Consider the following 13,418-nt stretch of genomic DNA (forward strand, 5'->3'; position numbering starts at 1 on the left):
GTTGCTGTTGATAATGGCTGGCCATGACCAACCTCTGTCTCAGTGGGGATATGCAAAAAAACAATTTTCCATTTCACACATGCGTACTGTATAGCACACTTGAACATTTGTGAAATAGGACAATTATATGCACCCACCAAATTCATATTACACACATCTTTCTGCCTAAAACCAGGTTTCAGCTTGCACCCACCTACAGCAGGGTTTTTGAATTGCTCAGCTATGTATGACATCACCCATTTCAGCCTGCGCTTGCCCTCCCGCCCATAAATACTGTAGCCGAAGCCAGGACACGTCTCTTCAGCTGTGTTTTCACCTCAGGTGGACTGTGTCTGTACTGTATTTAGGGACAGGCCTACACTCTGTGGCATTGGAGTACCATATCAGCTCACACATCTGGATACAATATGGGGACTAGAAGTACCTGTCTGCTCATAACACTGGTAAGGTTTGATGTTTGAAATCAATCATCGGCTGAATAGAGGGTCAATGGATTGATGGGCAGACAGGCTTATCATGCCCAACCATTTACTTGGATACAGTTTGGGATGGGACTTTCTGTGTTCATTCAGGCTAGGATTTGAATAGCATATTTAAATCAAATGTATCATACTGATTAAGCAACCTGAGTTTAAGCATTTCTTATTGAAGACATAGCGCTTTAGATCTTTGGGTCTGGAAGGTGGTCAAAATCTGGAATTGTGATTTTTTTTTGGTTGCAGTGTTTAGTAACCAATATACAGTCTTACATTCATGGTTCAGGCTGTTGAAGAGCTCTAGACTGCTTTTCAGTCACCACAGGCCTCCGTTTATGGTCTCAAACTGGTCTTGAATGTACAAAAAAACTAAATTCATGACCTTTACCACATCTGGTGGCTTATCCATTGAAAAAGTGTAATTCTACAAATACCTACTGTCACGTCCTGACCATAGTAAGATGTTATTTTCTATGGTAGAGTAGGTCAGGGCGTGACGGGATGTTTTCTATTTCTATGTTCAGGTTCTAGTTTTGTATTTCTATGTTGGGGTTGTTTGGGATGATCTTCAATTAGAGGCAGCTGGTCCTCATTGTCTCTAATTAGAGATCATACTTAAGTAGGGTTTTTTTTCCCACCTGGGTTTGTGGCAGATAGTTTTTTGAGTACGTGTATGTCAACTCTGCGTCACGGTTTGTTGTTTTTGTTATTGAGTTTATTTATATGTATTGCATAGTTTCACAGTGTAAATAAAATGTGGAACGACACACACTTTGGTCCGCTCCTCCTTTCGACAACAGTGACACCTACAGTTGAAGTCGGAAGTTTACATACACCTTAGCCAAATATATTTAATTTCTTACATCTAGGGGTTCCGCTAGCGGAATGCCTCGCCAGTATCCAATGGAAGAACGTGGCGCGAAATACAAAAACCTCAAAAATGCAATAATTTCAATTTTTCAAACATACGACTATTTTACACCATTTTAAAGACAAGACTCTCGTTAATCTAACCACATTGTCCGATTTCAAAAAGGTTTTACACCGAAAGCAAAACATTAGATTATGTTAGGAGAGTACATAGCCAAAAACAATCACACAGCCATTTTCCAAGCAAGCATATATGTCACAAAAACGCAAAATACAGCTAAATGAAGCACTAACCTTCGATGATCTTCATCAGATGACACTCCTAGGACATTATGTTGTTCAATCAAGTTCATATTTATATCCAAAAACAGCTTTTTACATTAGCATGTGATGTTCAGAACATGCATTCCCACCCAAAACTTCCGGTAAATTTACAAAATTACTCATCATAAACGTTGACAAAATACATAACAATTATTTTAAGAATTATAGATACAGAACTCCGTCATGCAATCGCTATGTCCGATTTTAAAATAGCTTTTCGGCTAAAGCACATTTTGCAATATTCTGAGTACATAGCTCAGCCATCACGGCTAGCTATTTTGACACTCGCCAAGTTCGGGGCAACCTAAACTCAGAATTACTATTAGAAAAATTGTATTACCTTTGCTGATCTTCGTCAAAATGCACTCCCAGGACTGCTACTTCCACAAGAAATGTTGTTTTTGTTCCAAATAATCCATAGTTATGTCCAAATACCTCCGTTTTGTTCGTGCGTTCAGGTCACTATCCAAAAGGTAACGCGCAAGCGCATTTCAAGACAAAAAAATTCAAAATGTTCCTTTACCGTACATAGAAGTATGTCAAACGCTGTTTAAAATCAATTTTTATGGTATTTTTCTCATAAAATAGCAATAATATTCCAACCGGACAATAGTGTATTCATTCAAAGAGGAAAATAAAAAACTGCGTGGTCTCGTGAACGCGCATATACAATCTCTTAGTCACCAGGCAGACCACTGACAAACTGAGCTACAAAACTCTGCCCAGAGACAGGAGACGCCTCAATCCGCTTTCTGAAGGCTTTAGAGAGCCAATGGAAACCTTAGAAAGTGCTACATAACAGCACAGATACTGTAGCTTCGATAGAGAACCAAAAGAAGAAATACACATTCTCAGACAGGCCACTTCCTGCTTGGAATTTTCTCAGGTTTTTGCCTGCCATATGAGTTTTGTTATACTCACAGACACCATTCAAACAGTTTTAGAAACTTCAGAGTGTTTTCTATCCAAATCTACTAATATGCGTATTCTAGTTTCTGAGCCAGAGTAGTAACCTGTTTAAATTGGGAACGTTTTTCATCCGGCCGTGAAAATACTGCCCCCTATAGCGAATAGGTTAAACTCAGTTTTTCACAATTCCTGACATAGTAAAAATTCCCCGTTTTAGGTCAGTTAGGATCACCACTGCATTTAAAGAATGTGAAATGTCAGAATAATAGTAGAGTGATTTATTTCAGCTTTTATTTCTTTCATCACATTCCCAGTGGTTAAGAAGTTTACATACACTCAGTTAGTATTTGGTTGCGTTGCCTTTAAATTGTTTAACTTGGGTCAAACATTTCGGGTAGCCTTCCACAAGCTTCCCACAATAAGTTGGGTGAATTTTGGCACATTCCTCCTGACAGAGCTGGTGTAACGGAGTCAGGTTTGTCCACACATTTTCTATGGGATTGAGGTCAGGGCTTTGTGATGGCCACTCCAATACCTTGATTTTGTTGTCCTTAAGCCATTTTGCCACAACTTTGGAAGTATGCTTGGGGTCATTGTCCATTTGGAAGACCCATTTGCGACCAAGCTTTAAGTTCCTGACTGATGTCTTGATGTTGCTTCAATATAACCACACAATTTGCATTCCTCATGATGCCATTTATTTTGTGAAGTGCACCAGTCTCTACTGCAGCAAAGCACCCACACAACATGATCCAGTTCTCAGACTGGCCAATAAAAAGAAAAGATTAAGATGGGCAAAAAACACAGACACTGGACAGAGGAACTCTGCCTAGAAGGCCAGCATCCCGGAGTTGCCTCTTCATTGTTGACGTTGAGACGGGTGTATTGCTGCCAGTTGAGGACTTGTGAGGCATCTGTTTCTAAAACTAGAGACACTAATGTACTTGTCCTCTTTCTCAGTTGTGCATCGGTGCCTCCCACTCCTCTTTCTATTCTGGTCAGAGCCAGTTTGCGCTGTTCTGTGAAGGGAGTGGTACACGGCATTGTACGAGATATTCAGTTTCTTGGAAATTTCTCACATGGAATAGCCTTCCATTTTCAGAACAAGCATAGACTGATGAGTTTCAAAAGAAAGCCTGTAATCAAACCCACAAATCTAAAGAAGACCAGTTATATTTCTTCTGTAATCAGCACAACAGTTTTCAGCTGTGCTAACATAATTACAAAAGGGTTTTCTAATGATCAATTATCCTCTTAAAATTATAAACTAACACAACGTGCCATTGGAACACAGGAGTGATGGTTGCAGATAATGGGCCTCTGTACGCCTACGTATATATTCCATAAAAAAAATCGGCCGTTTCCAGTTACAATGATCATTTACAACATTAACTATGTCTACAGTGTATTTCTGATCAATTTGATGTTATTTTAATGGGCAAAAAAATTGCTTTTCTTTCAAAAACAAGGACATTTCTAAGTGACCCCAAACTTTTGAACAGTAGTGTATATAAATGTGTATATATATAGAGAGAGAATTAGATGGTGGTGAGATGAGCTCAGCTAAATGTCTTTATGTTCCCATGGCTTTCAGTCCCATTCATTCTTATGTACACTTTAACACTACCTTATTGAGCCCCTACTCACAATAGAGACAGGCTCACCTTTCAGGGAAATACCTTTTTTAACCAATGCATCTGTTCCTGTCTGGTTTGCTCTGTAGTGTCTGGGGTTTGTCAGTGTGTCCTCTGAAGAGTTACTGCATCGGCAGAAGAGAATCTGGATTGTAGACTCTTTTAAGATAGAAGAGGCGAGGCCCGGACCTTATCCTTATGTACTGGGGAAGGTAAGTAAAGATCACACTCTCTTTTGTCGAGAGGGAAATGCCTCCTTTTCTATGTAATCACATGTGCATTGATTCAAACACATGTGCCCGCACAAACACACACATACACACATGGTCGAACAAGTAGGCGGACGGACGTACACGGGTGCACATGCACGCATACGCAAACACACACACACACACACAAAGTCATGTACTGAATGGATGTTTTGTTTCAGGTTCACATTGAGAAGGCGTTCCGTGTGGGTTTCCATCTACATGGTCAAGGGGTTGATCTGGACCCCAGAGGAAAACTGTCAATCAATACAGACACCGGAGATATCGTAGTTCATGGAGAACTAGACTACGAGCTTTACCAGAAACTTAAGGTGGGAGAGAATGGAGCTCATTAACCATAAAAAAATACAATTAAAATATATGTTTTAATAACATTTACAATTGGCCAAATCATTTATTTGAAACAATTCTAATTCTATACACTTTAATTACACTGAACAAAATATAAACGCAACATGTAAGGTGTTAATCCCATGTTTCATGATCTGCAATAAAAAATCCCAGAAATGTTTCATATGCACAAAAAGCTTATTCCTGTCAAATTTTGTGCATATCAAGAAGCTGATTAAACAGCATGATCATTACACATTTGCACCTTGTGTCCATGTATACATCAATGTTTTTCTCAGAGGCTACCCAGAATTTTTTTTAAACCTTTATTTAACTAGGCAAGTCAGTTAAGAACAAATTCTTATTTTCAATGATGGCCCAAGAAGAGTGGGTTAACTGCCTTGTTCAGGGGCAGAATGACAGATTTTTACCTTGTCAGCTCGGGGATTCGATCTTGCAATCTTTCGGTTACTAGTCCAACGCTCTAACCACTAGGCTACCTGCCGCCGCATATCCCAGTCCGCGTGATCAAAACAATCTTGAAGCATGGATTCCGATAGGTCAGCCCAGCGTTGAATAGACCTTAGCACCGGTACTTCCTGTTTGAGGTTCTCCCTATAGGAAGGGAGGAGAAAAAATGTAGTCGTGTTCTGATTTGCCGAAGGGAGGGCAGGGGAGGGCCTTGTAGCCATCTCGGAAGGGGGAGTAACAGTGCTTGAGTGATTTTGTCGTGAGAGTACTACAGTCAACGTGTTGATAGAACTTCGGTAGTGTTTTCCTCAAATTTGCTTTGATAAAATCCCCAGCTACAAAAAATGCGGCCTCAGTACATGTGGTTTTCAGTTTGCACAAAGTCCAGTGTAGTACCTTGAGGGCCGTCGTGGTATCGGCTTGAGGGGGAATATACATGGCTGTGACTATAACTGAAGAGAATTCTCTTGGGAGGTTATACGGTCGGCATTTGATTGTGAGGTATTCTAGGTCGGGTGAACAAAAGGACTTGAGTTTCTGTACGTTATCACAATCACACCACGAGTAGTTATTCATGCAACATACACCACTGTCTTTTTTCTTCCAGGACAGTTCTTTATTCCTGTCTGCGCAATGTACTGAGAACCTAGCTGGCTGTATGGACGGGGACAGTATATCCGGAGAGAGCCATGATTCCGTGAAACAGAGTATGTTACAGTGGTGTATGTTTAAAGATTAACTACTCGTGGTGTTTTAACCCTCGCAAGGCTGCCGGCCCAGACGGCATTCCTAGCTGCGTCCTCAGAGCATGCACAGATCAGCTGGCTGGAGTGTTTACGGACATATTCAATCTCTCCCTATCCCAGTCTGCTGTCCCCACTTGCCTCAAGATGTCCACCATTGTTCCTGTACCCAAGAAAGCAAAGGTCACTGAACTAAATGACTATGCCCCACAGCACTCACTTCTGTCATTATGAAGTGCTTTGAGAGGCGAGTTAAGGATCATATCACCTCTACCTTCCCTGACAACCTAGACCCACTTTAATTTCCATACGGCCCCAATAGATCCACAGACAATGCAATCCCTATCGCACTGCCCTATACCATCTGGACAAGAGAAATACCTATATAAGAATGCTGCTCATTGACTATAGCTCAGCCTTCAACACCATAATACCCTCCAAGCTCATCTTTAAGCTCGGGGCCCTAGGTCTGAACCCCTCCCTGTGCAACTGGGTCCTGGACTGCCTGACGGGCCGCCCCCAGGTGTTGAAGGTATGATACAACACCTCCACTACACTGATCCTCAACACAGGGGCCTCACAAGGGTGTGTGCTCAGCCCCCTCCTGTACTCCCTGTTCACCCATGACTGCGTGGCCACACATGCCTCAAACTCAATCATCAAGTTTGCAGACGACAGCAGACAACAGTAGTAGGCATGATTACCGACAATGATGAGACAGCCTACAGGGAGGAGGTGAGGGGCCTGGTGGAGTGGTGCCAGGAAAATAACCTCTTCCTCAACGTCAACAAAAAGAAGGAGCTGATCGTGGACTTCAGGAAACAGCAGAGGTAACATGCCCCTATCGACATCGATGGGACCGCAGTGGAGAAGGTGAAAAGCTTCAAGTTTCTCTGCGTACACATCACTGACAATCTCAAATTGTCCACACACAGAGACAGTGTGGTGAAGATGGCGCAACAGTACCTCTTCAACCTCAGGAGGCTGAACAAATTTGGCTTGGCCCCTAAGACACTCACAAACTTTTACAGATGCACAATTGAGAGCAACCTGTCGGGCTGTATCACCACCTGGTACGGCAACTGCACCGCCTGCAACCACAAGGCTCTCCAGAGGGTGGTGCGGTCTGCCCAACGCATCACCGAGGGCACACCGCCTGCCCTCCAGGACACCTACAGTACCCGATGTCACAGGAAGGACATCAACCACCCAAGCCACGACCCCGCCTTCTGGATGATAATCCAGAAGGCGAGGTCAGTACAGGTGCATAAAAGCTGGGACCGAGAGACTGAAAAACAATTTCTCTCTCAAGGTCATCAGACTGTTAAATAGCCATCACTAGCTGGCTACCACCCGGTTACTCAACCCTGCATCTTAGAAGGCTGCTGCGCTATGTACATAGACATGGAATCACTGTTCACTTTAATAATGGAACACTAGTCACTTTAATAATGTTTACATACTACTTTACTCATTTAATATGTATATGCTTGATTCTATTCTAATGTATTTTAGTCAATGCCCCTCCAGCATTGCTCCTCCTAATATTTATATATTTCTTAATTCCATTCTTTTACTTCTAGATTTGTGTGTATTGTTGTGACTTGTCACAACTTGTTGTGACTAGTGCACTGTTGGAGCTGGGAACACAAGCATTTCGCTACACCCGCAATAGCATCTGCTAAATATGTGTATGTGACCAGTAAAATTTTATTTTATTTTATGTCTCAAGGTTTGAGGGAGTGTGGAATTGGCATGCTGACTGCAGGAATGTCCAGCAGAGCTGTTGCCAGAAAATTGAAAGTTAATTTCAATATGTCATGGTAGGCCAATGTCATTTTAGAGAATATGGCAGTACGTCCAACCAGCCTCACAACTGCAGACGACTTGTAACCAAGTCAACCCAGGACCTACATCCGGCTAATTCACCTGCGTGATCGTCTGAGACCAGCAACCTGGACAGCTGATGAAACTGTGGGTTTGCGCTACCGAAGAACTTCCGCACAAACTGTCAGAAACCGTCTCAGGGAAGCTCATCTGAGTACTCATCGTCCTCACCAGGATCTTGACCTGACTGCAGTTCGGCGTTGTAGCCGACTTCAGTGGGCAAAGGCTGACCTTCAATGGCCACTGGCATGCTGGAGAAGTGTGCTGCTCTTCACAGATGAATCCCGGTTTCACCTGTACTGGGCAGATGGCAGACAGCGTTGGGAACAGAGTTCCCCATGGTGGTGGTGGGGTTATGGTATTGGCAGGCATAAGCTACGGGCAACAAACACAATTGCATTTTACCAATGGCAATTTGAATGCACAGAGATACCGTGATGTGATCCTGAGGCCCATTGTCGTGCCGTTCATCTGCCACCATCACCTCATGTTTCAGCATGATATTGCACGTCCCCATGTCTGTACACAATTCCTGAAAGCTGAAAATGTCCCAGTTCTTTCATGGTCTGCATTCTCACCAGACATGTCACCCATTGAGCATTTTTGGGATACTCTGGATCAACGTGTATGACAGCATGTTCCAGTTCCCGCCATATCCAGCAACTTTGCACAGTCATTGAAGAGGAGTGGCAAAACATTCCAAAGGCCACAATCAACAGCCTGATCAACTCACGCTACATGAGGCAATGGTGGTTACACCAGATGCTGACTGGTTTTCTGATCCACAGCACAACTTTTTTTTAAGGTACAGTGTTTGTGACCAACAGATGACTGTATTCCCAGTCAAAGATTAATGGATTTCTTTCAATTGACTGATTTCCTTATATGAACTGTAACTCAGTAAAATCTTAGAAATTGTTACATGTTGTGTTATATTTGTGTTCAGTGTACATTCCAATGTATATTACGGAATGTATTTAAAATGTATATATAAATGTATGTAAAATGTATATCAGAATATATGTTAAATACGTTGGAAAATGTATTTAATATATTTCAAAATACATTCTTAGCAATATATTTTACATATATTCCAACATGCATTTAAATGTAGTTATTATTCAAATGCATGGCAAATACAAAACATTTGCCAAATCTTATTGTAACAAAATGGTGATTGTCTTTACAATTCAACTTTTGTAGGCCATTTTAATTGCAGAACACATAACACATTAACAGGCATGACAATCCGGTCCCATGGGAGGCCAAAAAGCATGAAGCCAAAGCTACGACCCCAGCCAGCCACGCCCCCAACCAGCCACACCTCCAAATATTTTAATAGGCTACCGCCACTACAAAATATTTGGTCAAAATAACTACGAAATGATTACAAACATGATACGTTATAGGTCCTGTAGTGACACCATGTCCTACATGTGCACATGACAAATCAACCAAAAAAATTGACGAGAGCATTGCAACCAACATCCAACTGGCAGAACTTAACGCGTACTGGGTCTTTCCACGAAATGAGTGCCTTTTGCATCCATTTAATGTGTTAAATAGAAATACTGCAACAATATTGCATTTTAAAAGCCTGTTATGTTAAATGAAGTGCCGTTTAATATAGACCACATGGAGAATTAAATAAATCTGATTTTCATTGTGAATGAAAACTTGCTAAAGTATAAAAATTCTGCATTTTGACATCCCTCTGTGCACCCTCTGTAACTTCTAGGAAGAATTTAACCCACTAACCTCCCAAAATACAATTATATAAATTACCATTATTGTAAAGCCTTAGCTATTTCGTTGCATTGACAAAATTATTTCTGAAGATTATTTTATGTGATTAGTGAATAATTTACATCTGTCCTTTTGTGAACTGATCTTTCATTTTAATATGGTAAAACGATTAGTTTTTAAATATTTCTTTCAAAAGAAACATTGAACGTCTAATAGTCACACCATAGTGTAAAAGCAGGTGAGCTGGTTCTGCTCTACTTGGCCATTTTCTGTTGCTTTGTCGTGAAAAACTGAGAGGGTCGAACATAACACGTCAAACCTGTAACTCATAGATAGACAGGCTAGAAATGTTTTAACAACTGAATTTTGCATTCAATTGCCCCTCCCTGTTGCATACAACAAGCTTCCATTCCCCATCACAAGGTGATTCATGGATGATTTAACTAGTAAATACCAGTTGGAGGGCCATTCAAGTGGGTTTTTTCCACTTGGTTACGAACACACCACACCATGACACCGCTAACCATCCACTGTATAATAATATTCATTTGAAGCGCAAGACCTAGACCTATACTTTGACATATTGTGTAATGTTGTACGGTGTATAGTTTCTGTTTCAATCGATAAAAATGTAAATAAAAATATAGAAAAACAGTGCCCAATCTCTCATTACTTAATTCAACTGAAGAGAGACACTTAAAGAGTTGAATTCCAAAACACCAGCTGTGGAAAAAGTACTCAATTGTCATAATAGAGTAAAAGTAAAGATACCTTAATAGAAAATGACTCAGGTAAAAGTGAAAGTCACCCAGTAAAATTAAATATACTTAAGTATCAAAGTAAATGGAATTGCTAAAATGTACTTAAGTATCGAAAGTAAAAGTATAAATAATTTCAAATTCCTTATATTAAGCAAGCCAGACGGCACAATTTTTTGAATTATTTTTATTTTCTATAGCCAGGGGCACACTCCAACACTTGTGTTTAATGAGTCTGCCTGATCAGACGCAGTAGGGATGACCAGGGATGTTCTCTTGATAAGTGTGTGAATGGGACCATTTTCCTGTCAAAATGTACTTGTGGGTGTCAGGGAAAATGTATGTAGTAAAAAGTACATTATTTTGTTTAGGAACGTAGTGAAGTAAAACAACAAAATATATAAATAGTAAAGTACAGATACCCCAAAAACCTACTTAAGTAGTACTTTAAAATAGTTTTACTTAAGTACTTTACACCACTGCAAAACACTATATATCCATTTTCAGAAATGTTGGTAAATTTGCTTTAATTGTTTAAATGAATTCTTAAAGAAATTGGTGTCTTTTTTCACTATCTAATCATGACACGTGGTTGTTCTTTCCCACCTGGACAAGAGGAACATCTACCTATGTGAGAATGATGTTCATTGACTACATCTCAGCTTTCAAAATCATAGTGCCATCCAAGCTCATCACTAAGCTCGGGACCCCGGGACTAAACACCCTCTACAACTGGATCCTGGACTTCCTGCGGGCCACCCCCAGGTGGTGAGGCTAGGCAACAACACATCCGCCATGCTGAACCTCAACACAGGGGCCCCTCATGGGTGCGCGCTCAGTCCTCTCCTGTACTCCCACGACTGCGTGGCCGACGACACAAAGGCCGGCGACACTGATGACATTGAGACAGCCTATACAGAGGAGGTCAGAGCTGGCAGTGTTGTGACAGGACAACAACCTCCACCTCAACTTCAGTAAGACAAAGGAGCTGATCGTAGACTTCAGGAAACTGAAATGGGGGCAAGCACGCCCCCATTCACATCGACGGGCTGTAGTGGAGCGGGTCCTCGGTGTCCACATCACTAAGGATCTATCATGGTCTACACACGCCAACACAGTCTTGAAGAGGACACGACAACGCCTCGTCCCCCTCAGCAGGCTGAAAGATTTGGCTTGGGCCCTCAGATCCTCAAACATTTCTACAGCTGCTTCATTGAGAGCATCATCACTGGCTGCATCACCGCTTGGTATGGAAACTGCTTGGCATCCGACCACAAGGCGCTACATAGGGTAGTGTTTACATCCCAGTAGATCACTGGGGCTGAGCTCCCTGCCATCCAGGACCTCAAACCCAGGCGGTGTCAGAGGAAGGTCCTAAAAATTGTGAAAGACTCCAGCCACCCACGCCACAGACTGTTCTCTTTGTTACCGCATGGCAAGTGGTACCGATGCAAGTCTGAAACCAACAGGACCCTGAACAGCTTCTACCCCCAAGCAATAAGGATGCAAAATAGTTAGTTAAACAGTTAATCAAATAGCTGTATTGACCCTTTTTACACTTTTGTGACTCATCATATATGCTGTTGTTAGTGTTTAAAATCTGTCACTTTATTCCTAGTTACATGTACATACAGTAAAGTCGGAAGTTTACATACACCTTAGCCAAATATTTTAAACTCAGTTTTTCACAATTCCTGACATTTAATCCTAGTAAAAATTCCCTGTTTTAGGTCAGTTAGGATCACCACTTTGTTTTAAGAATGTGAAATGTCAGAGTAATAGTAGAGAGAATGATTTCTTTCAGCTTCTATTTCTTTCATCACATTCCCAGTGGGTCAGAAGTTTACATACACCCAATTAGTATTTGGTAGCATTGCCTTTAAATTGTTTAACTTGGGTCAAACGTTTCGGGTAGCCTTCCACAAGCTTCCCACAATAAGTTGGGTGAATTTTGGCCCATTCCTCTTGACAGAGCTGGTGTAACGGAGTCAGGTTTGTAGGCCACCTTGCTCGCACACGCTTTTTCAGTTCTGCCAACAAATTTTCTATAGGATTGAGGTCAGGGCTTTGGATGGCCACTCCAATACCTTGACTTTGTTGTCCTTAAACCATTTTGCCACAACTTTGGAAGTATGCTTGGGGTCATTGTCCATTTGGAAAACCCATTTGTGACCAAGCTTTAACTTCCTGACTGATCTGATGTCTTGAGATGTTGCTTCAATATTTCCACATAATTTTCCTCACTCATGATGCCATATATTTTGTGAAGTGCACCAGTCCCTCCTGCAGCAAAGCACCCCCACAACATGATGCTGCCACCCCCGTGCCTCACGGTTGGGATGGTGTTCTTCGGCTTCCAAGCATCCCCCTTTTTCCTTTTTTGTTACATTTCTCCCAAAAATACGATCTTTGTCCCCATGTGCAGTTGCAAACCGTAGTCTGGCTTTTTTATGGCGGTTTTGGAGCAGTGGCTTCTTCCTTCCTGAGCGGCCTTTCAGGTTATGTCGATATAGGAATCATTTTACTGTGGATATAGATACTTTTGTACCTGTTTCCTCCAGATCTTCACAAGGTCCTTTGCTGTTGTTCTGGGATTGATTTGCACTTTTCACACCAAAGTATGTTCATCTCTAGGAGACAGAGCGGTATGACGGCTGCGTGGTCCCATGGTGTTTATACTTAGGTACTATTGTTTGTATAGATGAACGTGGTACCTTCAGGCATTTGGAAATTGCTCCCAAGGATGAACGAGACTTGTGGAGGTCTTCCATTTTTTTCTGAGGTCTTGGCTGATCAAGCAAAGAGCAAAGAGGCAATGAGTTTGAAGGTAGGCCTTGAAATACATCCATAGGTACACCTCCAATTGACTCAAATTATGTCAATTGGCCTATCAGAAGCATCTAAAGCCATGACATAATTTTCTGGAATGTTTCAAGCTCTTTAAAGGCAGAGTCAACTTAGTGTATGTAAACTTCTGACCCACTGGAATTGCGATACAGTG

General features: G+C 41.5%; 1 protein-coding gene across 1 annotated transcript in view; it reads left to right on the forward strand.

Moving 5' to 3' along the window:
* Nucleotides 1-276: 276 nt before the first annotated feature.
* Nucleotides 277-13,418, forward strand: part of cdh26.2 (cadherin 26, tandem duplicate 2) — a 29,884-nt gene continuing 16,742 nt past the window's right edge. Inside the window, exons 1-3 of the mRNA XM_014145477.3 lie at nt 277-443; nt 4,303-4,425; nt 4,644-4,793. Coding sequence (XP_014000952.1) covers nt 408-443; nt 4,303-4,425; nt 4,644-4,793 — 309 coding nt within the window. The 5' untranslated portion in view covers nt 277-407. The remainder of the gene's footprint in view (nt 444-4,302; nt 4,426-4,643; nt 4,794-13,418) is intronic.

The sequence above is a fragment of the Salmo salar genome, chromosome 15 (assembly GCF_965601325.2).
Source record: "Salmo salar chromosome 15, fSalSal1, whole genome shotgun sequence".
Taxonomy (NCBI): Eukaryota; Metazoa; Chordata; class Actinopteri; order Salmoniformes; family Salmonidae; genus Salmo; species Salmo salar.